Below are 27,884 nucleotides of genomic sequence, written 5' to 3'. Positions count from 1 at the left end.
ATTGTCGCTCCGAACGGCGAGTGCTCAACCCATTCGCCCTACCGCTGCTTGTACTGCCCGTGTGATCATACAGGACGTTTTGCACACGATTGAATTCATAGTTCTTTCATAGTGCTCCCACGCCGTTATTCTAGGATGGGATTTTCTCTCACGCCACAATGCCATCATCAATTGCGCTCGGGCTGAGATTGAACTTTTCCACCTTGGTGACCTGGCCTCGGTCGATGCTCATCCTGCCGCTAAAGCTGTCGTGAAAGAAGACACCTGTATCCCCCCGTGCTCGTCAGCATTCGTACCAGTCTTCTGTAGTACAATATCCGATGGGACGGTCTTCTTCAGACCCTCTCATCACTTTGTTACCCGAAAAGCGCTTCCTTTGCCCTTTGCAGCTCTTGACCTTGCCGCCGGTGTGAGCACGATGCCCATTTACAATAATCTTTCATCGCCGCTATCACTGCTCCGCCGCGAATGCCTTGGTTACGTCGAGTCGGTCGATTCCACACGAATTGTCTCCGTCCTCGACGAAGCGTCTTCTACTGCTGCCCATGAACTGAGTGCACTCTCCGTACCAGACTCAACATCGACTGGTGTGTTCAGCCCATTCATCGCCGAAGATCTGACGCCTTCGCAGCGATCTCAACTTGTCGCAATCCTTCAGCACTTCCGCCTTTCTTTCGACGTTGCGCAAACCTCCCTTGGCCGTGCATCGACAGTCAAGCATTATATCGACACTGGCACTCACTCACCCCTGCGACAAAGCCCATATCGCGTGTCCGCTACGGAGCGTCGCGTCATTGCAGACCAGGTCGATGACATGCTCCGTCGAGGCGTCATTCAACCTTCGCAAAGCCCATGGGCCTCTCCCGTGGTCCTCGTCACAAAGACAGACGGTTCCATCCGCTTCTGTGTTGACTTTCGACGGTTGAACAAGATCACGCTGAAGGACGTCTACCCATTACCACGCATCGATGATGCTCTGGACAGTTTGCAGGGAGCCGAGTTCTTTTCTTCGCTGGATTTGTGGTCAGGCTACTGGTAGGTTCCGATGGCAGAAGCCGATCGCCCGAAAACTGCCTTTGTCACACCACACGGCTTGTATGAATTCACCGTCATGCCTTTCGGACTTTGCAACGCGCCTGCTACGTTCGAAAGAATGATGGATAATGTGCTACGTGGCCTCGAATGGAAAATATGTCTTTGCTATCTTGACGACATTGTAGTGTTCGCCCCTGATTTCCCAACCCACCTGCTCCGCCTCCAGCACGTACTCACTTGCTTGACCAACGCCGGGTTGCAACTTAACTTGAAGAAGTGTCGATTTGCTGTTCGTCAGCTAACAATTTTAGGCCATGTCGTGTCAAAGGAGGGCATTCGCCCGGATCCCGAAAAGCTACGTGCTGTTACTGCGTTCCCAAAACCTGCTACTATGAAAGAGCTACGCAGTTTTATCGGCCTCTGCTCTTACTTCCGGCGATTCGTTCGAAACTTTGCGTCAATTATATCGCCTCTCACGCAGCTCCTTGGTGGCGCCCCAGATATCTCATCATGGTCTCCAGACTGTGACGACGCCTTCACAACCTTGCGCCGTCTTCTCACGACGCCACCCATTCTTCGCCATTTTGACCCACAAGCGCCAACCGAAATCCATACCGATGCAAGCGGTGTAGGCCTTGGCGCTGTGTTGGCACAGCGTCAACCTGGCCACTCAGAAAACGTCGTCGCATACGCGAGTCGCACGTTAACCAAGGCGGAGACCAATTACAGCGTTACCGAAAAGGAGTGTTTGGCCATTGTGTGGGCGCTTGGCAAGTTTCGCCCATATATATACGGCCGATCTTTTGACGTAGTGACCGACCACCACGCACTATGTTGGCTGTCGACGCTCAAAGATCCATCGGGCCACCTTGCCCGCTGGGTATTGCGAATCCAAGAATACGACATCCGCGTGGTGTACCGTTCCGGGCGAAAGCACTCCGACGCTGACGCGCTATCCCGATCACCGCTTCCCCCGAAGGCCAGTCACGACTCCCCCTGCGAGTGCACATTATCCTCTCTGGACGTTGACACTATCGCTGCTGCACAGCGTAATGATCCCTGGACTGCATCTCTGCTCGACCTTCTCTCGGATACGTCGAAAGTTCCAGCGTCACGCACGCTTCGGCGCCAAGTGCCTCATTTTGCGATTCGCGACCAGCTGCTATATCGACGCAACTATGCCCCAGAGGGACGCACCTGGTTACTCGTCATTCCGCGAATCTTGCGATCAGAGCTCTGCTCCTCGTTCCACGTCGACCCTCAGTGTGGCTATGCGGGAGTCTTCAAGACCTACGAAAGACTTCGACACCGCTATTACTGGCGCGGAATTTATAATTTCGTTCGAAAGTTCGTCCGCTCTTGTCATGAGTGCTAGCGTCGGAAAGCGCCACCGCACAACTCCGCCGGTGAACTCCAGCCTTTACAATGCCCATCCCGACCCTTTGATCGCGTGGGCATAGATCTCTACGGGCCACTTCCGTTGACTCCTGGCAACAGGTGGATAATCGTTGCGGTAGACCACTTAACCCGTTATTCAGAGACTGCTGCTCTACCAAATGCTACAGCGCAGGAGGTCGCCAATTTCCTACTTCGCCGATTTCTCCTTCGTCATGGAGGTCCACGTGAACTTTTAAGCGATAGAGGCCGCGCCTTTTTATCTGAAGTCATCGAACAACTGCTTGCTGAATGCGCTATTGTTCATCGTAAATGCACTGCTTATCACCCACAGACTAACGGTACCACGGAACGCTTTAATCGAACTCTTGGTGACATGCTCGCCATGTATGTCTCACCTGATCACTCTAATTGGGACCTAGTTCTTCCGTTTGTCACCTACGCCTACAACACCGCGACTCAGGCCACTACCGGATTCTCACCCTTTTATCTTCTTTAGGGCCGTCATCCTTCGCACACCATCGACACCATTCTGCCCTACCGGCCGGACCCATCCGAATGCCTGCCGATCTCGGAAGCCGCCAGACAAGCAGAGGAATGTCGGCAGCTTGCCCGCCGATTCACCTCGGACGACCAGCACCGCCAAAAAGCCGTTCACGATGCCCAGAACTCGACTCCCACTTTTCTCCCGGGCGCTCTCGTCGGGTTGTTAGTGCCACACCGCACGCCTGGGCTCGCTTCAAAGCTCCTTCCGAAGTACGACGGTCCATACCGCGTTCTCGAGAGAACATCACCCGTTAATTATCTGGTTGAGCCGCTAACGCCTCCGTCCGACATGCGACGTCGTAACCGCGAAGTCGTTCACGTTCAGCGTCTCAAGCCATATCACAATTCTACCGTCCTTCCAGAAAACTAAGTCGCCAGGATGGCTCCTTTATTTCCGCGGGGCCATTGTAAGGAAGATGACGAACATGCGCGCAGTCAGCAGCATCGGCAGCATCGAGCGCGCAGCAGAAGCTCGAGCTCGGGGACTGTACTCGGTGCATCGTAGAACCGGCGGTCGCTGCGAACCCGAATAAACCTCCTTTGTAATATACACATATATATATATATATATATATATATATATATATATATATATATATATATATATATATATATATATATATATATATATATATATATATATATATATATATATATATATATAAAGATCTCTGTGGAAGCGTCTCACGTTTTCTTCGGTATTCCTTCCGTAGCCACATTAGGTGCCCAAAGTAGGCAGTCGATTGTGACCAACAGGCTTTCCTTTGCGTTTTTTTTTTCATTTCGGTGCTCTCGGCTCACAAAAGAAATCAAGACATCCCCACAAAAGAAAAAAGAGACATTGCTGTGGCGCAGTGAATTGTCGCATCGTGAAAGTTAGATTTTGTTACTTCTTCTTTTGCGGAAATTTATGCGCCACGGGTCCTTTGGCTTGCCGGATACTCTTATTATATTGTCACGTGGTCGTGACGTCAAAGAACACAGTAGCAATACTGTGGAGCACAAAACTAACTTTTATTGGGCGAACCTGTGCCCACAAAAGAGGCTACACTTATAGCACAACGATAGCGGCGAACACGGTCGGCGATCGTCGAAAATCTGATCAGCGGGTCAAGCGCGTCGGCTTTTATAGAGCAGTCATCGAATGTTCCAGACTAATCGTTGGGACCCGCGTGCCTTCCACATAGTTCTACACCATTCGCGTCAGGCGATGAAATCAGATAACACAAGGTTCGGCGACAACAGACCGCGGATAGAAGCATCGATAACTTTCCAGAAACTTCGGATACATGCAGGCGCGTCCCGCGCTGTGTGATAGCATTTGTTAGGCGGCGAAGCGTGGTCGCCCGATAAATATAAGTACACGTGTCAATACCCCCCTCTTAAATAGCATCGTCCCGATGCTACAAATATAAGAGAGCGAAACACAAAAGGACACTTATTCGTTCTTCGCGCACACAGTTCTTCGCGCACAATGGCCCTGATGGTCTCGCGCAGATCGTCCGTGGCCAGTGATTGAATTCCGGCGTAGCTTGTTGGCTTGGTGCGGCGGTCGAATTGCCGGTTCCGCAATTCCAGTGTCTTCTCGATGCTCGTCGCCTCACGAAGAAACTCGTCGACGGTCTTCGGTGGGCTTCTTACCATTCCGGCGAAAAGTTCCTCCTTTACGCCTCGCATCAAGAAACGCACTTTTTTCTCTTCGGACATTTCCGGGTCGGCGTGCCGGAAAAGACGGGTCATCTCTTCTGTGAAGATGGCGATGTTCTCATTGGGCAGTTGGCCTCGGGTTTCCAGTAGAACTTCGGCCCTTTCTTTTCGGACGACGCTCGTGAACGTCCTCAGGAAGTTACTGCGGAATAGGTCCCATGTTGCTAGTGTGGACTCCCGGTTTTCGAACCAAGTCCTCGCGGCATCTTCCAAGGAGAAGTACACGTGTCGTAGCTTATCCTCAGAGGTCCAGTTATTGAAGGTCGAGATCCTTTCGAAGGTTTCGAGCCAGGTTTCAGGATCCTCTGACGTAGCTCCACGGAAGGTAGGGGGCTCCCTGGGTTGTTGAAGTAAGATGGGTGACACTGGGGCAGCCATCGTGGTTGTCTTGGCCACAATCTTCTTGGGCTTCTCAGGTAGAAGTCCGTGCTCCGGGGGCAGCTGTTGTAGACGACGGCTTGCTCGCTGGTCCAGGACTACGTTGGTGCTCTCTTTGCGGTCCGGGCTTGGATCACGGCTTGTCGGGGGCGTCCGGTACATGGACGAAAAGCACCTCCACCAGATGTCACGTGGTCGTGACGTCAAAGAACACAGTAGCAATACTGTGGAGCACAAAACTAACTTTTATTGGGCGAACCTGTGCCCACAAAAGAGGCTACACTTATAGCACAACGATAGCGGCGAACACGGTCGGCGATCGTCGAAAATCTGATCAGCGGGTCAAGCGCGTCGGCTTTTATAGAGCAGTCATCGAATGTTCCAGACTAATCGTTGGGACCCGCGTGCCTTCCACATAGTTCTACACCATTCGCGTCAGGCGATGAAATCAGATAACACAAGGTTCGGCGACAACAGACCGCGGATAGAAGCATCGATAACTTTCCAGAAACTTCGGATACATGCAGGCGCGTCCCGCGCTGTGTGATAGCATTTGTTAGGCGGCGAAGCGTGGTCGCCCGATAAATATAAGTACACGTGTCAATATTGTTACGGAAGGACAAAAGAAGTGAAAGGAAGAGGAAGATCGCGGGACGCTGGCTGCTGCATGTTGCTGGTCAGCCATCTTATCCACATTGACTCTGTTTGTATATATATATTGTAAATACAGTCTATCTTGCTCCCAACATCCCCGTAACATATTGGTGGAGGTGCAGGGTACCGCGGCTGGAAACTGAGCTCCGCAGTGGACGTCGTATCACCAACCTCACCATGAATGACGCTGAGCTCGCGGGATCAACGTCGTTGCCGACTCCAACGTCACCACCGCCAGCTACGTCGCTGTCCCCTTCCGTTGAGGTTGTGCAACCCAAGGATCCCGGAACTTTCTGTGAGACCGATGGCGCGGACGTTGAAGAGTGGTAGGCTTTGTACGAACGCCTGAGTGGAATCAACAGATGGGACCCTACACTTATGCTAGCTAACCTGTTGTTCAACCTAAGAGGCACGGCAAAGGTGTGGTACGAAAACCACGAAGAGGAGCTAAGGAACTGGGACCAATGCAAAGAGAAGTTGACAGAGTTGTTTGGAACACCAGCTGGCCGTAAAATTGACCCAAAGCAGGAACTGGCCTCCCGTGCCGAATCCCCCACGGTGTCCTATGTCTCGTACATCCAGGATGTGCTGGCGCTTTGTCGTAAAGCCGATCACGACATGACAAAAGCTGAAAAGGTCGGGAATGTGCTCAAGAGAATTGCTGACGACGCCTCTAATGTGCTCAAGTGCAAGAGCTGCTCTACAGTTGATGCTATCATCAAGGAGTGCCGACAATTTGAGAAGGACAAAAGCCGGCGCGTCCTGCAACCATTCGCCAGACTTCCCAATACTGCCGCAACATCGACATGTGAAGATCAGCCCGCACAGCAGCATGCGTCGCCATCAGAGAACGTGGTGCGAGTTGTTCGAGGTGAACTGGACGCGATGGTGCCCGCGCCTTTCTCTTCGCGTAGCCCTGAACTTGAAAACATTGGTCTACATTTTGTCTGTGCTGTCGCCAAACCCAGAGCCCAATGAACGCCCTTCTACTATTTTCGCTCCACCCCGACGCTTCTCTCCGCGTTATCGCAGCCCGACTGAGTGGAGAACTGCGGACGACCACCCGGTATGTTTCACCTGTCGCCGTATTGGTCATGTCGCCTGATAGTGTCACAACTCGTGGCCCTCAACACCTCGCACGCTGACGAACCTGAGCCGTTTTGATAAAAATACCCGCAATGTTTCGCCCCCCGCCGAGTCTACCAGCGCCGACAACACTGCTAGGAACACATGATACAGTCGCTCACGATTGCCGCGCGGACACCAGTATCGTTCGCCGCAAACACGTCGCCATTTTCCCGTTTGCCACAGACACGTCGCCCTTCGTGCCCTGTGGCTTTCGGCCGCACCCTTTCGGAAAACCAATAAATACAGCCCTCGGAGGTGGTAGTGAATGGTCTACTACCGCAGCAAATTCTCTGTCTCTGCCCGCAAAGAGAAGTGCCATTGAAGTTAAAATAGACGGCGTAACTATCCAAGCACTCGTCGACACTGGAGTCCACATACATGTGATAAGTACTAGCCTACGCAGACGTTTAAAGAAGGTCCTCACCAAAGCATCTGTGCAAGTGCTTCGTTTGGCCGACGGTGGCGTGCTGGTTGTTCTTGAAATGTATCGTGTATCGCATGCTGAACGTAGAGTCATCAAATAAGAAATGGACAAAATGCTCCGCAAACGGCTCATCAAACCATCAGCCAGCCCTTGAGCTTCGCCTGTCATCCCTGTGAAAAAAAAAAAAGGATGGTGCCTGGCGTTCCTGCGCCGATTATCGCCATTTAAACAAAATCACGCGGAAAGACATCTACCCACTACCTCGAATCAATGACTCCTTGGACTGCTTGCACGGAGCTAAATACTTCTCGTCCATTGATCTTCGATCCGGCTACTGGACGATTTCAGTTGATGAAATGAACCGCGAGAAGATGGCCTTCATCCCACCTGATAGCTTATATCAGTTCAAAGTCATGACTTTTGACCTATACAATGCTCCTGCGACATTTGAACGTGATGGACTCTTTTCTGCGAGGCTACAAATGGACCACCTGTCTTTTTTATGTTAACGACGTTATTGTTTGTTCTCCCACGTTCGGGGGCCACCTTACCCGACTCGCTGCAATTCTTGCGGTCTCCCCAAAAGCCGGCCCTCAACTGAACACTACGAAATGTCAATTAGGGCGCCGTCAGATTACCGTGTTGGGACACCTCGTTGACGCATCCGGTGTACAACCAGATCCGGAAAAGGTTCGCTCCGTTCGCAGTTTCTCTGTGCCGCGTTCTGCTTCTGACGTGCGCTGCCTTGATGGCCTGTGTTCTTACTTTCGCCGTTTAGTAAAAAATTTCGTCGACGTTGCTCGGCCTTTGACAGATCTTCTAAAGAACACGCCATTCTCATGGGGTCCGAAGCAGGCTCACGTGTTCGCCGCTCTCATCAGGTTTCTGCCCCCCCCCCCTCCCATACTTGCCCACTGTGATCCATCTGCACCGACCGAAGTCCGCACTCACGCAAGCGGCCACGGCATTGGCGCTGTTCTCGCCCAACAGCAGAATGGTGCCGATGGCGTGATAGCTTACGCTAGCCGCTTGCTGTCACCTCCCGAGAAAAATTACTCCATCACCGAGCGCTAGTGTTTGGCTTTAGTGTGGGCTGTCGCCAAGTTCCGGCCATATTTCTACGGCCGCACGTGTGCGGTCATGAGAGACCACTACGCCCTCTGTTGGCTGTCTTCGCTCCGTGACCCGACAGGACGACTTGGTCACTGGGCTTTGCGGCTCTAGGAATTTTCATTTATTTTCAACTACAAGTCTCGACGTCTGCATAAGAACGCTGATTGCCTCTCTCGTCACACCGTGGATCCTCCTGATCCGGTTGTACATGATATAGTGACCTGCGTGATGGGTTTTACTGACATGACCGACATGCGCGCGGCACAACGACGCGACGAATCCTTACAGCCCATCATCTACTGAGTGCAATCTGGCACCACCGACGGCACGTGCCGCATGTTCGTGCTGCAGGACGGCATCCTCTACCGCCGCAATATGAACCCTGGCGGCCCCAAGTTGCTCCTTGTCCTTCCTCGTCATCGGCGGTTCGTCGTTCTCGAACAACTTCACGATGTACCGACGGCAGGACACCTTGGAGTTTTCCGTTCATGCGACCCCGTACGACGCCGCTTCTTCTGGCCGGGTCTCTCCCGCTCTGAGCGTCGTTATGTCCCAACTTGCGATTTGTGTCAGCGCGGAAAGAAACCTCCCCTGGCCCCTGTCGGACGACTTCATCCAACTGAATTTCCATCTGAACCTTTGTTTCACGTAGACCTTGACCTGCTTGGCCCTTTTCTGACGAAAACTGCAGGGAATAAGTGGATCGCCGTCGCTACTGATTACGCGACACGCTACGCGATAACAAAGGCGTTGCCGACTAGTCGCACAACTGAGGATGCCGATTTTCTCCTCCACAACGTCATTCTCCACCACGGTGCACCTCGACAGTTACTTACAGACCGCGGCCACTCGTTCTTGTGTCGACCTCCTCCGCGCTTGTGCCACTGAGCACAAGCTGCCCACCGCCTACCTACCCACAAACCAACGGTCTCAACCGAACATTACTTCTCCAACGATCACCGCGACTGGGACGCCACGCTGGCCTACGTGAAATTCGTGTATAACTCGTCCCGACATGACACCGCAAGATATTCACCCTTTTATCTTTTGTATGGTCGCCACCTCGCATTTTCGGTTGACGCCATCCTACCTTCTTTGCCACGTGTTGCAACTGAGTACGCTCGTGAGGTCATCGATCACGCTCACATGGCGCGTCAAGCCACCCGATCTCGTTTATTAGCCTTGCAGCATATGCAAAAAGAGCGTTACGACCGGTGGCATCGCGATGTTAAGTTTGCCGCAGGAGCTTGGGTGTTTCCTTGGTCATCATGTCGTCGGGTCGGCCTCTCCCAGAAGCTTCTCTCTCGCTACACATACCCCTAGAAGTACTACGTCAAATTAACGATGTCAATAACGAGATCTCGCCGTTACAGTTTGATCCATCCTCAAGTCCAACGCCTGTGTACATTTTGCACGTTTCGCCGGCTGAACCCATACTCCGCTCGCAATTCTTCGCCTAACATGCGCTGAGACGGCGCCTAAGCACCCGGGGGTCCTGTTACGGAAAGATGAAAGAAGAGAGAGGAAGGGGAAGATCGGAGAGGCTGGCTGCTGCGTGTTGTTGCTGGTCAGTCATCTTAGCCACATTGAATCTGCTTGTATATATCGTTACGCGAACGAAGGATTAACAACTGGAGACTATTTACAAATTATATTTACAAAGGATAATGCAGCGCTGGCCAGTTTAGCTGACAGCTCGAGGGCCAGGGAGCGTTCGTCGCCTTTGTCGGGGCAGCCACGTGCATCGTCCACAAGAAACACGCGATATGCATGTATCATTACCCCCGGCGGCAGAAGCATCGTCCCGGTGCGCCTAAATATCGGTAATAACAGGAGAGTAATATGGTTTGAGGCGTGCGACATGTATAACGTCGGTGGAATTCGGCGCAGATGAAGCACTCGGAATGACTGGGGCGATTTCGTAGGTAACTGGAGTCAGGACACGCAGCACCCGATATGGGCCTGTGTACCGAGACAGGAGTTTATCTGACAGGCCAACGTGACGAGTAGGGGACCACACGAGTACCAGAGATCCAGGCGAAAACTGGACGTCTCTGTGTTGGCGATCGTACAAACGCCGTTGCTTCTCTTGCGAGTTCAGGAGGCGAGCGCGGGCAATTTCGCATGCTTGGGCTGCCCTGGTGATGGCCTCAAGTGCATACTCACTGGTCTCTGCATGCTGCGGCGGATGGAAAGGATGCGTCCAGTGGCAATGTGGGTTCTCGGCCGAATAGCAGAAAGAACGGGGAATAACCGGCAGTGTCGTGACGCGAAGAATTATATGAAAAAGTGACATAGGGTAGGGCAACGTCCCAATCAGTATGGTCGAGCGAGACATAGTTTGCAAGCATGTTTCTTAGGGTACGATTCAGACGCTCCGTGAGAATATTAGTCTGTGGATGGTAAAACAGTCCGCTTGTGCTTGGTTGAGCAGGACTGCAGGATGTCGGCGATGACATTAGCAAGAAATGTCCGACCAAGGCCAGCGAGCAGTTGGTGTGGAGCACCATGCTGCAGAATCACGTCGCGTAAAAGAAAATCGGCCACATCTGTGGCGCAGCTCATTGAAGGGCTCTGCTGATGGCATAGCGTGTGGCGTAATCTGTCGTCACAGTGACCCACTTGTTGCCAGACGTGGACAGTGGGAAAGGGCCAAGTAAGTCTAGTCCAACGCGAAAGAACGGCTCCGAAGGAATGTCGAGCGGTTGAAGGCACCCGGTAGGCAGCGTCGGTGGTGTTTTTCGGCGCTGGCATTTCTTACACGCCACAACGTATTTCCGGACGGAGCGGGCAAGGCCTGGCCAAAAGAAGCGTCGGCGAATCCGCTCGCAGGTGCGGGAGACGCCAAGGTGACCTGCCGTTGGTAAATCGTGAAGTTCTTGGTGAACAGCTGACCGGAGGTGCTTAGGAATGACGAGAAGTAGGGCAGGACCGCCGGGGCGTACATTGTGCCAGTATAATGCACCATCCCTGAGAACACAAACAGGTGAAGGGACGAATCAGAAGACGAAGATTCCAAGCCATCAATGATGGCGCGCAAGCTGGCATCGTGGCGTTGCTCGTCGGCAACGTGTAGCAGCTGAGAAATGGAGAAAACGCATGCGTCGGTATCGGGGTCAGGCTCGGCGGGTGGTTCGTCCACTGGATAGCATGATAAACAGTCTGCGTCTTGATGTAATCGGCCCGACTTGTATACTACTGCATATGAATATTGTTGCAGCTGCAGGGCCCAGCGACCAAGACGGCCGGTAGGATCCTTGAGTGAGGAAAGCCAGCAGAGCGCATGGTGGTCCATGATGACAAAGTGCGTGCGATAGAAGTGCGGGCGGAATTTGGAAACCGCCCAGACGAAAGCCAGGCATTCACGATCTGTAATCGAATAGTTGCGCTCCGCTGCAGGGAGGGAAGGCTAGCGTAGGCAATAACACGATCTTGACCCTGTTGACGCTGGGCTAACACAGCTCCGACACCGTGACCACTGGCATCGGTACGGACTTCTGTAGGGAGGATAGGTCAAAGTGGGCCAGTAAAGATGGCGGGGTGAGAATGTTGGTGAGCTGGGCAAATGCGGCAGTTTGAGCGGGGCTCAACATAAACAGCACGTCCTTCCTCAGGAGATCAGTAAGCTGTCGGGCAGTCGCTGCGAAGTCTTTAACGAAACGTCGGAAGTAGGAGCTGTCTTACAAAACTGCGGACGTCTTTGACAGACTGAGGTACAGGAAAAGACGTGACAGCACGAATTTTCGCCGGGTCTGGTTGAACACCGGAAGAGTCGACGAAGTGGGCCAGCACTGTAATCTGCTGACGACCGAAGTGACACTTCGATGAATTTAGTTAAAGCCCAAGCTCGCGGAAGACTTGAAGAACAGCTGATAAGCGCTCAAGGTGTGTCTCCAATGTAGGTGAAAATACGAGATCGTCGTCTAGGTAGCAGATGCATGTTGACCATGTGAACCCTTGAAGCAAATTGTCCATCATACGTTCGAACGTTGCTGGGGCGTTCCATAGACTGAATGGCATAACTTTTTATTGATATAGACCATCAGGGATGACGAACGTGGTCTTCTCTTTGTCTTTTTCATCCACAGAAATTTGACAATAACCAGACCAAAGGTCTATTGATTAAAAGTATTTGGCGCCGTGGGGACAATCGAGGGCGTCGTCAATGCGAGGCAAGGGGTAGGCGTCTTTCTTGGTAAAGATGTCTACCGGTTTAGATGACGATAATCTATGCAGAAACGCCATGTGCCATCTTTCTTTTTAACAAGTACCACGGGCGACGCCCAAGGGCTCGACGAAGGTTCAACAATACCTCTCGCAAGCATATCGTCCACTTCACCTTGAATAACTTTGCGCTCTGAAGCAGAGATATGGCCGGCGATGAAAAGGAATGGCATCAGCAGTATTTATGTGATGCTTAACAATAGAAGTCTGGCCCAATTGGCGATTGTTGAAGTCGAAGATGTCGTGGTAGGAAACCAAAAGGCGACACAGAGCTGCTGCTTGTTCAGGCAATAGGTCCGTAGCAGTCGTGGGCCGAGATGTTGCATCAGGGCAACTAGCATCCTGTGTGCACATGGTGAAGAATCGGAGCAGACGTCCACTGAAAACGTCGTGACGTGGTCATCTGATATAGCACATGGCGTTGCAATCGATATGCCTTGGGGTAGAACTTCCTTTGTCAGGCCAAAATTGACGACGGGGAGGCATGTCCGGTTATCGGCGACGGTGACGGCGGAGTGGGCACAGTGCTATTGCGCATCAAAAGGACATCAGGAACAGGTGTGGCGACGTAAACACCATCGGGCACAGGAAAAGATGATAGCAAATCGACGAAAGTCAAGGCCTTAGGCGGCAGGCGGATGAAGGTGGTCGTACGAAAGTTGTTCGGCAGTTCGGCACGAATATGCGCGAATTGAGGAAGTTCGAGGCAAAGGGTACCGGCCGAACCGTCGATGAAAGCTGAATGCGCCGTAGGAAGGTAGACTCCGAGGATTAGGTCACGGGGACAATTGGTCAGCACTGTAAAAAGAACAGGAACGTGGCGGTCGATGATACTGATACAGGAAGTACACATTACAGCGACTTCAATAGTGCTACCATCGGCCACGCGCACGGCTAGTGTAGTAGGAGGCGTGAGAACCTTCTTCTGTCGACGACGGAGGTTACAACTCATTATGGACACCTGGGCTCCAGCATCTCTTAACGCCGTCAAATTGATAGCGTCGACGTGAAGATCAAGTAAGTTCTGGTTCGTTGGGAGCGTCAGTGGAGGATTTAGACACGACGAAGATGATGCAGCACCACCCACAGGAGCTGCATGGTCTAGTTTTCCGTCCGGGAGTGTCCATAATTGGGCGGCGACGAATAGCGGCGTGGCTGGGGCGACGGGGACCGACGGCGCCGAGGTGACGGCGAGTGAGGTGACGACTGTCGTCGACGGATACGCCTGAGGTAGGAGGCTTACGGCGAGGCGAGTAACGGCGCGGGTCGGCATATGGGCGAGGAGACGGAGAAAAGGAGCTCGAATACGCGGCGTCCAGGAGGTGCGGCAGTAGCGAGCGACTTGGCCAATGCGGAGGCAAAGCAAGCGAAGGTGCTTGTCGTCCGATGTTCTCCACTTGGTAGGGTTGCGGTATTTGGAGGGGAATACAGATCGCTGTCAGGCGGAGCTGTTTGCACCGGTCGGGCGTCAGGTCGGGAGACGGAGCAGGCAGCAGGAAAACCGAGGTTGGGAAAGTCTTGCCGCACCACTGCCTGAATCAGAGAGATCACTGGGGCCGATTGGTCAAAGGTGCGGTTAAGTGAGCGTGGATGGAGCGGCGCAGGACTTGTAGCCTCGAGCTCGCGGCGAACAATAGATGTGACGTGCTCATTTGGGGGTGGTGAAGCGGTCAGGTCGACTCAAGACGACGTCGCCGTTAGGGAGCCGGGAGAACTGGGGAATGACGCGGCGGTTTTTGGCGCTCAAAGCGGAGGTATTCCTTGACAATGACGTCGATGGTGGACACATTGTTGAAGACCAACAAGTTCAACGCGTCGTCCGCGATCCCTTTGAGTATTTGGCCGACTTTGTCAACCTCAGCCATTTGGTCGCAGACTTTCCGGCACAGAGCGAGCACGTCTTATACGCACGAGACATACGATTCAGTAGAAGACTGAACTCGGGTAGCAAGCTGTTTTCTAGCAGCCAGCTTCCAACCAGTGGGATTGCCAGAGAGGTCGATGAGCTTCTCCTTGAAATCATTACAGCTGGAGATCTCGTCCTCGTGTGTCCGGAACCAGACACCAGAAGTTCCGCCCAAGTAGAATAGGACATTTGCTAGCATAATGGTGGGGTCCCAGAGGTTGTTTTGGCTAAGATGCTCATACAGGTCGAGCCACTTCCCAACGTCGACATTATCTGCACCGGAGAATATGCCAGGAATGCGGGGGTTTTGTCGTTGTTGTCTGGGTCGCAGGAGTAGAAGCAGACGAGGTGTCATCACTGGGAGCCATGGCGGAAAGCAGGACGGTGCGGCTGCTGCGGAGCTCCGTGGCGGGGACGGGGAACGGCACCCTCCACCAAAATATTACGCGAACGAAGGATTAACAACTGGAAACTATTCACAAATTCTATTTACAAAGGATAATGTAGCCCTGGCCAGTACAGCTGACAGCTCGAGAGCCAGGGAGCGTTCGTCGCCTTCGTCGGGGCGCCCGCGTGCATCGTCCACAAGAAACACGCAATATGCATGTATCAATATATTGTAAATACAGACTGTCTATACTCCCTGCATCGCCATAACAATATTATTGCGATAGCAATTATATGGACACTCCAGGCGCATTCCTGCCATCGTCGTCGCCTTCATGTTCCTTTTAAAATCCAAGGGCGATAGCATCATAAACGCGCGCGCATGCTGTATGCGCGAGTGAACGCGTAGGAGGGGGGTGACATGGGTGAGCCGACGATGGGGGCTGAGTCTTGTGCGCAAGGGAGAAAAGCGGGGAAGAAGCACGCCGGCTCCTGTCGCGCGCGATACATCAGGGGGAGTGGAATCTGTGGTTGCGCAACATGTTTATTTGCCTTGTTTTACGCATTATGTACACTGACTTTTCTTACACAGGTAGATTTATTGGAGACACATACGTATATTGAAATATCTTGTTGCGAGAATTTGTATATACCTGTGGTGAACTTTGTTTCCAGTGGCACTTTCTGCCCTTTATCGAGCTGTATCTTGGCATTTCGAATGTACGAGCGAGAGTCAAATGAAAGTGAGCCAAGCAACTCTGCGCAATAATGGTTCGGTTCATTATGTGCGATGCATGCGCGTAGCACACAGGCATCTCTCACTTACAAAAGTGACGTGCATGTGTGAGGATAAAGGCTTTTTAATGCTCTCATAAACTGGGTTGAACATGGTTGCGTGACATAATGGACACTCCAAAAGTTGAACAGCGTGGTGTCGTGAGGTTTTTGACAGCTGAAGGTGTTACCTAAAAAGAAATTAGTCACCGTATGGCTGCCGTGAACGTTCAATATTTCATTTCATTGGATTCTTAAGAGTTGGAGCAAACGGTTGAAAGAAGGACGTGAGAGTCAGAGACGATCCAAGACCGGGCCAACGCCACCGTGCAATCACCCCCAACACAAGTGCAAAGGTTCATGAGCTGATTACACTAGAACGGAGGATAGGCATCGATGAATTGGCAGGGTGTGTGAACATCAGTGGCGGTTCGTGTCACACCATAATTCATGAACATCTCGGTTATCGGCTCTGGTAATGGAAATGGATACCCAATATTTTGAACCACTGCCAGAGGCTCGGCGCTGCCTTGACTCATCTAATCTGGTATCACAATGAGGATGACGACCTCTTGTCTGCAATTGTGACCGGGGACTAAACATGGTGCCATTACTACGAGCCTGAAACACGACGTCATAGCTTACAGTGAAAACATTCAAATTCACTACCCCAAAGCTAAGGCCGTCATTTCTGCCGGAAAGGTGTTGACATTTTTTCGATCGTCAAGGGCCATTACTGATCGAATTTGCTAGACCTGGAGAGACAATCAACCGTTTCCGCTATTGCGAAACGCCGGATCGGCTGCGTCTCGCAATCAAAAACTAACGACGTGGAAAATTCAGAAATGGGGTCATCTTGCTCCTTAAAAATGCCCGCACCCACGTCGCTGATGGGGTTAACACAAAACTGGCAAAGTTCAAGTGGCAAACGCTGCAACATCGATCATACAGCCCAGACCTGTCGCATTGCGACTTTCCCATTTTGGGTCGTTTGAAGAAACAACTCAAAGTCAATGTCGCGAGATCATTTCTACTACTGCGTTCGTGTTGTCGCAATCGACGACGCAACGACGCCACCGACAGGCACATATACCTCCACGGACTGTGATGTGATAACCAGCTTCGTGACAAGATGCGATGAACGCTTCTTCCTTCGAATAAGGGAGGTGGCGGGTTCAAACACCTTGCGGTGTATATTGTAAACCCACTACTGGTGAAACCGTGATTACGTACACCTGTATATGGCTTCTCTGCGTGGAGTGCGTAATTAGCCGCACGGCGAACTAGCGCTAGAGGTAGTTGATAATAGTGGAGGCCGTTCGACTCGGTGTCACTTTGATTCCGGCTGTGGAGTCGAATCTCGGCAGAGCAACGTGCGTGGCATTAATATGGGCAGGAGAGAATGGGTGGGAGAAGGTGTTAAGGGTATGGTGCTGCGCAAACGACAAACGTCTTTGTTGAGAGAAAAACACGCAACAACAAAATAATTTGGCTGGCTGGTTCTTCCAAGCCCCGCCAGCGACACACAGGCCAAGTTTGTAGCCTAACGTTTCAAACGCAGCCTGTTGTGGTGGTTCAGCAAATGAAGAACTGTACCCTTTTGTTTTAATGTGGTAGCATTCTTAAGGTGCTTCATGTAGTTTACAGGTGGTATGTATGCATGTGTGCACGCTTGTTACTTTATTTGTTTTGTGTACTTCGGAGGCTACACGCCGGTTTCGCGGCGGCAGCCTTTGTGCTAGATCCAACAACTGTCATAGGGAAACGCGATAGATTAGTCCCAGTGCAGTACGCGCCTGATGCATAACTCGTTCCGACGATGGCAATGCGTTTTGTCGCTAAAGTAATTCGATATAAACGCGTTACCAGCCACCGTCAACGCAGAATGCATTGCACCGCATTTTCTTAGGCGAGATCATTACACGGCTCTTGAGGCGGATAATGCGGCGTTGGCGTGAGTAGGCCATGCTCCAAGAAGGCTACGAATCTTTGACCTTTTGGTGTAACTCGTACGAATTTGGTGCTAATGAAAGCACAGTGGATAAAGTGGATTTAATTAAGGCACTCGCACCCACAATCTTTGATGGGAGTCGAACCCACGGCCTTCGGTGTTCAATAAGGCGAAGTTAATTAAGGTACCGCTAATTAAGTTAGGGTTAAATAAGGCACTCTAACTCACGCCATTGGGTGGGAGTCGAAGTCGAATGCAAGAACCTGAGATGGACAAAATTATTCCGGAACTGTCCACTGTCCCTCAGAACCCACTATCGAGTTTGGGGGCATTAAACTCCACATTAATCCCTTTTTTCCATGCTGCAAAAGAAAGAAAAGTGACCCGGTGGAGGTGCTTGGTATCAATCCCAGTACCTCTCGCATGCTATGCTAGCGCTCTACCTCCTTATATACGCCCCTGACTTGTTTTGCATGATCTTTATTTCAGGAACTGATGACTACTGCGGAAAAAAGATAAACGAGCTAAGAAGTCTATTTTAGATGCACGGCGACAAAGACAAATACACAGGGCACCGTAGAGTTCCTCTGAGCGAAAGATGGCTGGGAACGCGAGTGCACCCTTGAGTCGTAAGCGCGAAGCCGGTTGCGTAGTTGACATACAGAGATGAGCGAGGGAATGGGAACAGGCCTTTTACGGGTGCGAACAAGTAACTATGAGGAAAATTGGGGAGCCCGCAACAATTCTGGGGACCACTGCGAAATAACTGATGGGAACACATTGGAGAACCGCGTGGGGAACTATATCGCTACCGCGACGCTGTTTTTGCTGCGCGCCAGAAGTTGCCTCATGTGCTGCGTGACGCCAGCATGTTGCCCTCGCGCATTGTTAGGACACAGTTTGAGGCACTTCAGGGCAACGCTAAACCTTGCTACAGCTTTCACTAGTTGGGCCTTCGGGCGAAACTGGCGAACGGTCAGTTTGGTTATCCCTCCAGTTTTCCATTTGGCTTTCTGTCGTGGCCTACACCATAGCCTCCTGTATAACTTTTGTGCTTGCCAGATGATCGGCGAACCAATGGGAAGCGGCCGTCGTTTGAAGTTTGGTGGTGGCGCCCCTTACGTATCGCGGTTTCGAGCACATTTTTACGTTTTTGGAGCTCGCTGCTGACAAAAAAAAAACAAAAAACAACATTTGCACCAATAAAAGAGCAGCAGCATACTTCTGCTTGCCGAATCATTAGCGAAGCAATAAAAAGCAGGCGCTGTTGGAACTTCTGCTGAAGGCGCCACTTACGTTGGTATTTTAAAGCTCCTTAAACTTTGTAAATAATGCCACGCCTTGAAGAATGCCGCTTCCTCCACGCGCGCTCTGGCCGAGGCCGACGCCGCGTCGCTATTGGCCTAATAGCATCACGTGGGCCCTCGCGGCGTGCATCAGCGCCATTTTTGCTTGAGTAGCTTCTACTAGTGGCGAGGAGCGCATGTTGGCGCCGTTGCTGCGCTCGAGAAGTGTAGGCGGCACCACGGTTGAGGAGGGAGCTTGAAAGAGAGGAGAAACGAGAGTGTCGCTACTTTACGAAGTTTAAGGGGTTTTACGGGATCTCTGGCTAGGCCTCTTTACGGGAACCGCCCATAACCGCCACTCAAAACCATTATTATGCGAAGTGTGCAAACAACTTTGGTCGTCTGCTGCCGCTACTCTGGGGCAGCACCGTACCATGGTCGCCTAGGGTTGTCGCTACCCTATACACGGTAATTCTAACGTTACGTAAGTGGTGCTTCTATAGACGACGGCATTTTGAGGTCATCCGCCAGGCACAAAAGTTATGTAGGAGGCTACGCCTACACACATTCGTGGACTCACTTGTCGCACCAGGGCCCGAGGAAGATGGAGAGGAGCGCGGCGGGTGTGAGCTGCACGAGCAGGATGAAGAGCGAGTAGTTGTTGGCCACCCGTTCGATGGCGTTCTTCGTGTCCGAGTAGTTGCTGAAGTTGGCGCACAGCGAGGGCTCCAAGCCCAAGTTATACAGGCACGTCTTTGTCAGCAGGAGGTCCTGCATCACCCCACATTATATGAAGGGAAGAAAGCCTCTTATTAACAGATTCATAGACGGTCGTTTGATTTATGGCTGTGATTTCTGGCGAGTTTCTACTCGAATAATTAACGTGGTATATGGCATGGAGTTGACATTTGGCTAAAGGACAAGACAGAATTAGGACAATGAGCAAAACAAGAACAAGGTGAAAGCAGGAGCCAACGTTTCGACAAGTGAAACGTAGGCTCCTGCTTTCATCTTGTTCTCGTTTTGCTCATCGTCTTGAATTTCAATCTCCCGCCTTACCCCTGTTTTCCCGAATTAGGACACTTATTCCGCGCCCTATTTTCTCCACCTCGGTTTAGTGCCGTTTCACTCAGTGCTATTCGTTGACTACCTTTTACCTCCTTTTCTTAATATGTGTAAAGAAAACAGTTTAAGAAAATGCACTTAGGAATACTTTGCACACTTTGCAGCTTATCATGTGTCTCAACAATGATTGTCATGTATGTCCCATGCCTTTACTTCCACTAACACTGCCTGCCGCTGATATTCATAGATCAAGAACGCCATACGCGTGTATTCTTGACACGGCATTCTTGACAGGAAAATAGCAAGCGCGAAGCTGCAAACACGCACACACGCACGCACGCACCCCCCCCCCCCCCCCCCTTACACACACACACGGAAAATAGTTCTTTTTGGAGACAGGTTAAGATGCAAAGGGTGTCATTTTTTTACACTTTAAGGTGCCACCTGTAAGGTGTAACACGGTGCCTTTAATTTAACTCGACCAGCCGTGGTTGCGTAGTGGCTATGGTGTTGGGCTGTTAAGCACGTGTTCGCGGGATCGAATCCTGGCCACGGCGGCCGCATTTCGATGGGGGCGAAATGCGAAAACACCCGTGTACTTAGATTTAGGTGCGCGTTTAAGAAACCCCTGCCTTGTCGAAACCACGCAGTGACAGAGAAGAGACGTATGCCCACAATCACGGCACTGAATGCCTAGATGCCCCTGCACTATACGCATTGTTTCGGTGCTCGCGCAGGTGGTCATTGAGACACCTGCCAGTCTGGCCGACATAAGTCTTACTGCACTTCACTGAGATCGCATAAGCGACCGCCTTTCACACGGGACGAAATGTGATCTTTGCTTGACCGAGAACGAAGACAAGTTCGCGCACATATAATGTGTCCGTAACTATACAACGCGTGTAATGGTGTGCAAGGGCATTTTGTCATTCATTGCCGTGATTACGGGCCTTTGTCAGTGCGTGGGCAAGGCATGATTCGTAGTTAACCCGAGAAATAATAGAAGCGGAGGATATTTACAAGTTAGGGGACTGCTGCGTAAGCACCCCATCCATTGTTCCCTCACGGCCGGAGCGTGAATGCCTGGCTGGGCGTACAGGGCAATCGTGGGCGCGTGTTAAACAAGTGATCTGACTTATCAACGGTACACTGGCTCTGGGTAACCCCTTTTCTTTTTCTTTTTTCTCCGCCTACAAATCATGCTCGTCTGCAATTAAATGCCGTTTGAAAGTTGGTGCTCTCTATCCTTTTTCTTACATTCGCGCGATGTGCAATACCGCCGGTATGAACTACGACCGCCACGCCCGAGCTTCTACCCTAGAGTCCTGCACATAACAATAGCACGCAATGATTCGACACACAACAGCGGACTCATATGCCGTGCGTCGACGTTGCGAGACATGACGCGTGGGTTGAGGCGCGGGAAAGTGATCCGTGTGTTTAGTAAGTTGCACCCACAAAAGTAAGCTGCACCACCAAAAGGTCCCAAACCTTTCACGAATATGCAAAAAGAACTGTCTTATAGTTTGTGTCGCACCACATTCATTATCAGTACCATCTGTAGCTCTGTATTACTTGCTGTAAATCCTTATTCGTGCGCATGCTAGCGTGATCCATGCTACGTGAAACAATGAAAAAGAAACAGCTTTTAAACCAAGTTCTTTCTTCTTTGGACTCCTGTACGCGTTACCGGCTTATGCGAAAGATTTCTCACCCGTTTTATTGGACCTTACACGGTCACTAAGCAGACAGCACCTGTCGATCACCGCGTCCCGCCTCTTAGAACGCTGTCCGATCGCCGTTGCCGTGGGACAGAGATAGTGCATGTCTGTCGCTTAAAACCATATACTCGACGCCATTAATATTACTTCCGCGCGGCCAGGCGGCCGCTTCCACAGCAAGAGGGAATTCGTGTGAGCGCATCACATGCCTGACTTTCAACTTCATCACCTCCACATATCATCATCGATTGTACATCTTGTTCATGTGTATATATCATCACCAGCAGCACAGCTTGATCCTCGTGGTAGTAGCACGAGCTCGGCTGGAATCAAGCGGTTCCTTACAATATCATTTTCTATGCCACGTGACACCACTAATCCAATCACGCATGGGCAATGGCGAGAGCGCGCAAGAGTGTCAGGAGGACGGCGGCGGGTAGATGAAAGAATGGCGCTACGTCGAAACTTATTTTCTATGGGAAACTTAGGCAAGTGGCAACCGTTCGCACCTGCGTGATGAGCAGCCTCATGGCGTAGGAGAGCGTGTAGGCGACGAGGAAGATGCACAGCGCCTGGCTCTTGACCAGCGCAGTCCAGACGTCGCTCAGCCGGACGGCGACCAGGGTGGCTCCATTGCTGCACGCCAAGCAGCTGCCGCCGCCCACATCCGGCACCGCTGCAGCTCCTGGTGCCGAGGCAGCAATGGCATCGTCGCCACACCTGGCCGGAATGGAACGGGCGAAAACAACACAGACTCACTCTGGGCACCCGTTACAACCAAACAATCGAGAAAATTTATTGTACTGCACAGGAAAAACCTACCAGTCCGGATCTGGGGCCCCCTTCTGCGTTATTTACAAAATGTGTTTTTCCATTTGGAACCAAAGAAAATGATTCCTCATTCTTAATACTGGCACACTTGACATAGCACTTTCACATGCGTTAGCTGATTATGACACTATATACAGGTTGTAGCAACACTAAGCGAAGACGATATCGTTTCATCACATAAAACAACTACGCTATGTACAACATACGAAGGTCGGGAAGACCAGTTTTACTATAACGTACATACAAAAGGCTCTTTATGCGGCAGCGATGTATAAAGAACTAAGTGCAGAACACACACAAGATAAATGTTTAAAAATAGAAACAAAGAAGGTAAAAATGTAAAGCTATGGCTAGGAGTTATGAGATAAAGAAATCGAATAAAATACAATAAGCAAGAAAGAGCTGGATAAGCAGCTACTTAATAAAAAACAATGTAGTGATAATACAAAATTGAGAGTCCGAATAATAATAATAAAGATAACAATGAATCACTGAATCAATTATTAAGTCAAATGTTGATTATTATGCTCAGGAACAGCTACGGAGCCTTCGTACTGATGCACCTAAAAAGAATCGTCTGCTAATGCGTGAGGATTGTGTGGCTCGGCTGTCACTTCGTTCTTACTTAGCTTTTTCTACTTGCGTTTCCTTGCTTATGCGCACCCATGGCCTTTCCGGTGGCAAGGAATGCTTAGACTTTAGTAGAAAAATGTCAGATTTTTTTCGCTCCATCTGGCTTCTTCAATGCCGTCGTACCAATTGAGCCGAAACGCCGGGGACAAGCGCGCTTCGACGGAGCCGAGCGGTCAAACCGGAACACCAGCTGGCTTAGTAGCGCGGAGGCGGCGCGTGAGGGGAGAGTGCATCGCCGCAACGTCATGTCACAGTGCTAACCTTCCCCTTCTTCATAAAGAACCACGTCTCTGCATAGAGTTTCTAAATAAATACCGCAAAGGGAAATGTGGCGCTAGCGTCTACGGGGGTTCTCATGAGCGTTGCATCAACCTACATGGGAATGATGGGAACTACAGGCTTCGGATTGACTTCGATCTTTAGACTAGTGGCATTTGCGTGCGGCGCAGTAAACTAACCTATACTCAGTTATTATCGCGTAAAATCTAATTTTATTTCTGCAGTGTCTTATATAATGCACGACACGTTACATAAACTTCGTATGACTTTGAGATTGGAGCACGGTTTACTATGGTTTGCCACCAGGGCACACCAGGGTATGCATTCTTTTGCGATTCTCTTCCCGATTTAGCGCCCGAGAATAACTATTTACTTATTTTTACAACAGCAATAACAATCGCGCATGTACTTATATAAACATACTCATCAAGTATTTATGGAAATAAAAATGTTGTATTGTGAGAAAGTGTTGCGCCCTTCAGAGGAATGCTACAAGTGTCGTCTGCTACGATGCCTGCTCGCTGCAAACGCGAGACTTTTCTCGCAGATGACAGGCACTTGCGAAATCCCTCGCTCTTTCGAAAGGCTGCGTCGGCTGTCACGATTGCTGAATGTCTTCAAGTACATTTAAGCACATCTGCTGCAGTGCTAGCTAGGACGCTTGTAGCTAGGACGGCTAGCTAGGACGCTTGAGTATGGTTCATTATATTTTATATTGACGTACCACTTCCGAAGCGTTGCGGCGTGGCTTTGCACTTACGCATTTTGCGACACTAGACTACAGCCAAGAAGCAGCAACCTTTCCTACCACAAGTAAGTTTGTGTTCTCAAAGTCCTAAAACACGCATTTCAATAAGCACGTAAACGCGCAATCCATAATGAAGCCCTCAATAAAATTAGATTGTCAAGCCACTAGAAGTACAACTGTCTATGTCTAGCATCAGTAATGCCTTCTTTTTCCTTTTCTGAAGTTTCGTAAAGTACGCAACGCTACAGCACCTATCTAACACACTTAACAAACCAAGGTCCAAACGTTTAAAACATGTTCTTTCAACGTTTACGATGTCGTCGCTTTCTCGTCATGGCTTCGACACGAATAAATAAGGAGTGACAGAATAAATAAGGAGTGACTTGAGGACCGCACCATCGCCTTTGTCCTTATTTCTGAGTGATTATCTGTACTCGCCTTTCGTAAACGTTCAGAGTGTCCTTATAGACTTCTCAGGCCGACACATCGCTAAGGACAACTACAAAGTGAAGGAACATAAAAGGATGACATGCCGCGCCAACACGCTTTGCATTTAATGGACGCGATAAGTATCCGCCAGTGAAAATCATGCTTGAGCAGTTTTGCGCGCTTCGAAGACTCATTCGTTGCTTTCCGTTGAACTACTAACTGGTCGGACACATTGAACATACGTTCGAGGAATAAACGTTCTCAGTTATTCACGCGCATCAGTTTGCGCCGCTGACGCTCGCCTTCAATCGACTAAACATGTCACCATTCCCGCGCAACTGCGACCGGCCATCCTTCCTCACCTTCTCTGCCCTTGTTATGCACAATGCGCCACGTTTTCTACCCTACTGCGTTCCGTTGAATGAATTCGTTATTCGACGTCATCCGTTTGTGCTATCCTTCGGCACGTATACTTATGTGTGCCTCAGTTTGTTATTTACTTATTCTTTAGTTAATAGTTAAACAATAGTAGAAAAAATATTACTGCAGAACCCAACTCACGATGCCTATCGATGGTAATGCGGTTAACATTCAAGCAATGTTGTGACACACCGTACAGCCGAAGTGAAGTTTATTTTAAATCTTCAGAGGTAATTCTGCAATTTGGGACATTCACTGTCTCCGACATCGGCGTACTTCGGTATGGCACAAGTCCACGGTCATGGCGGAATGACGAGGAAGAAATGGCGTTGATGGAGCGACAAAGGTGGTGCGACGATTCGGAAATAATGACGATGGTAAAATGGCGAGAGCGTGACATGACAATGGCGTTATGATGACAATGGGATGGTGACGAGTGTATGACGACAACCTGATGGCGAAGCTGGAAGGTCGACGATGGCCCGTACACGAAGGCATGAACATGATGAATACCGCATGACAACGGAGCATGATAGCGACTGTCCGACCACCAGTCAGTGATGATGATGTCAGGACCACTCCAAAAGACCACACACCTCCCCAGGATTTCTCTCAAAAGCTGGAATCTCTATATCCCAAAGCAAAATTTGTTAAATCTTCTCAAAGTGTATTCCCTGGATATAAGCAAAAAAAAAGAAGAAAATTCAGTTACTAAGAACCAAAAAGAGCGCCAGAACGTCTCTGCGTAACTAAATTGTTTTATTAAAGCACCATAAAAAGCAAAACAGCCTGTTTAGTCCCAAAATGGTAGCAAATTAGAGAGGGAGAGAGCTATTGTGAAGAGGGAGCGAACGTCCTTCTGCGTATTATGTCATTGTTTCCAGCTTCATAGGCCAGCGTGTTGAACGATGGCCTATTACGGTCAATCTTTTTCAGAGCTCTTGTGAAAACTTTAGTCGAAAAAACACTCATTTTGAAATAATTGTAAGCAACCGTGTGCTTGCTGCTTTGCTGATGCAAAGTTGTGCGGTGTCATGGTGGTGGTGGTGAAAACGTATTGGCAGTAAAATTGCTGCGCCGAGTGGTCGGAGGCTCTTGCCTTGCGGTGCGTGGTCCTCAGCGCAGGGCTCCGCTTGCGGCTGCCCGCTCTGCGGGCTCGGTCAATCAAACTCAGCTGATCGTCCAGGCTCTCACTAACCAGCAGTTCCTCCCATCGCTCCGCTGTAGGGTGTTGTATGGGGGGTACGGCAGTGATGGCATGACGTGCCCCACGTGATATGGTATAGCGTGGCTTTAGCTGCGCACCATGGGCAGCGAGGAGGATATGCCGTAGGATGCATTTTATTGTGGATGTGCAAATTCGGATACGTGCCATTTCGTATTTGCCCCACTCTGACCGATTTCCCTTTATTTAGCGTTCGGTGTGCGGTGCCATGGCGTGGGTGCTGATGTTATGCGTTCGTATAGGGTCACAATTCTTATTCGGTTCTGGATCCCTGTATCTAATCAGATTTCTTATTGTGTGCGTAATAAGCCTAACCAGCAAGCGCCTGCCAATGGACCAGGTCAACATTATCGCCTTCAACAGATTCATTTCCCAGATGAAGCCGGACCTGCCGCCTTGGAGTGGCGTTCGGCTGCTGAGCATGGGGTCGCGAGTTCGATTCCCGGTAGCGGCGGGCGCATTTCGATGAGAATTAAATGCAGGAATTATTCGTGAACTTTTATTTCGGTGCAAAAGAATCCCAGGCGGTGACAATTAATCCGGATTCCCTCCCGCCCCTTCCCTACGGCGCCCATCATGGTCTATTGTGCCGTTTCAAAACATTGTTCCATTTTTAAAGCCGAACCAGCAAGCAACTAAAGAACGTGTCAAAAACAGATTAGTGTCTGCAGGGGTGGAAGGATTTATTAATGTGAAAGCATTATATGGCTCGTGAAGCTAAAATGCGGTGGCGTGGCCGAAGATGGTACAAAAAGTCTCGTAATCTCAGAGACGCGCTCGTGTCACTGCTCGCGCGTTGGTCGTCACCTTCTTGCACTAGGCTCCGATGCCGCTCATCGCGTCAGTGCTCCCATACTGCCCCTCTCTCTGTGAAGGCGCTGACGGCACTGGCCCACTGCCAATCCGGTGATTAAAGTGAGTTCTGTCGTGCGCTATGATGGAGGGACCTTCGAAGGAGATGTTACAGAAAGTCACGTGGCCACATAAACCGCGCCGGTGGCCGGCCTATATAAAGCGCCGCGCGTCGCGGCGCTGCCAGTCGGTGCGGTGATTTCGGTGAGTTCCGTCGTGTGCTCACACGGACGAACCTTCGACTTCGAGTTCAGTCAGTAGGTGCGCCCGGCTACTTTGTACGTCCACGCAAGTACGCGAACGAGTCCGAGGCGCGTGACGCTAGGAATCGTACAAGGGAACGTGAAAACGATACTATTACGTTTCGTAAAAGGACTCGCCATTCGAAAGAAGTCGAAATGGTTTCGCATTCATCCACGTAGGGGTACCTAAGCGCTCTTGACTTATTTTTTAATTACACACATGTAAACTGCCGACGGACACATTGCTCGAACCACAAATATGTTTTCGCCTTAGTTAGGGTAGAAATATATTGTTACGGGGTTAAAACAGTCAGGCGCGTATATACAAAATATTTACAATAATTATATCAGCTGACAAGATGGTAGCCAGCGCGCGAAACCCAGAACATCGTCTTCTTCCGACGATGATTAAAACATCTTCTTCGTCAGCGTGTCACATGACCCCTGGCGGCTGAAGCACCGGCTCGGTGCTGGTTAGGAGGCGGGCGAGTGATACAACTTAAGACGCGCGACGTGGACCACGTCGGAGCG

At 50.6% G+C, this 27,884-nt stretch overlaps 1 protein-coding gene across 1 annotated transcript in view; it reads right to left on the bottom strand.

Annotated features, from left to right (window-relative positions):
* LOC126517682 (proton-coupled folate transporter-like) overlaps positions 1–26,294 on the bottom strand; it is a 70,941-nt gene extending 44,647 nt beyond the window's left edge. The window contains exons 1-3 of the mRNA XM_055064390.1: positions 26,233–26,294; positions 22,204–22,414; positions 19,489–19,679 (exon numbers count right to left, since the gene is read on the bottom strand). Of these exons, the coding sequence (XP_054920365.1) occupies positions 19,489–19,679; positions 22,204–22,414; positions 26,233–26,294 (464 nt within the window). The remainder of the gene's footprint in view (positions 1–19,488; positions 19,680–22,203; positions 22,415–26,232) is intronic.
* Positions 26,295–27,884: the final 1,590 nt, after the last annotated feature.

Source organism: Dermacentor andersoni, chromosome 11 (genome assembly GCF_023375885.2).
Source record: "Dermacentor andersoni chromosome 11, qqDerAnde1_hic_scaffold, whole genome shotgun sequence".
Taxonomy (NCBI): Eukaryota; Metazoa; Arthropoda; class Arachnida; order Ixodida; family Ixodidae; genus Dermacentor; species Dermacentor andersoni.
Note: the sequence above shows the minus strand (reverse complement) of the source record. Positions and strands in the feature narration are given on the sequence as shown.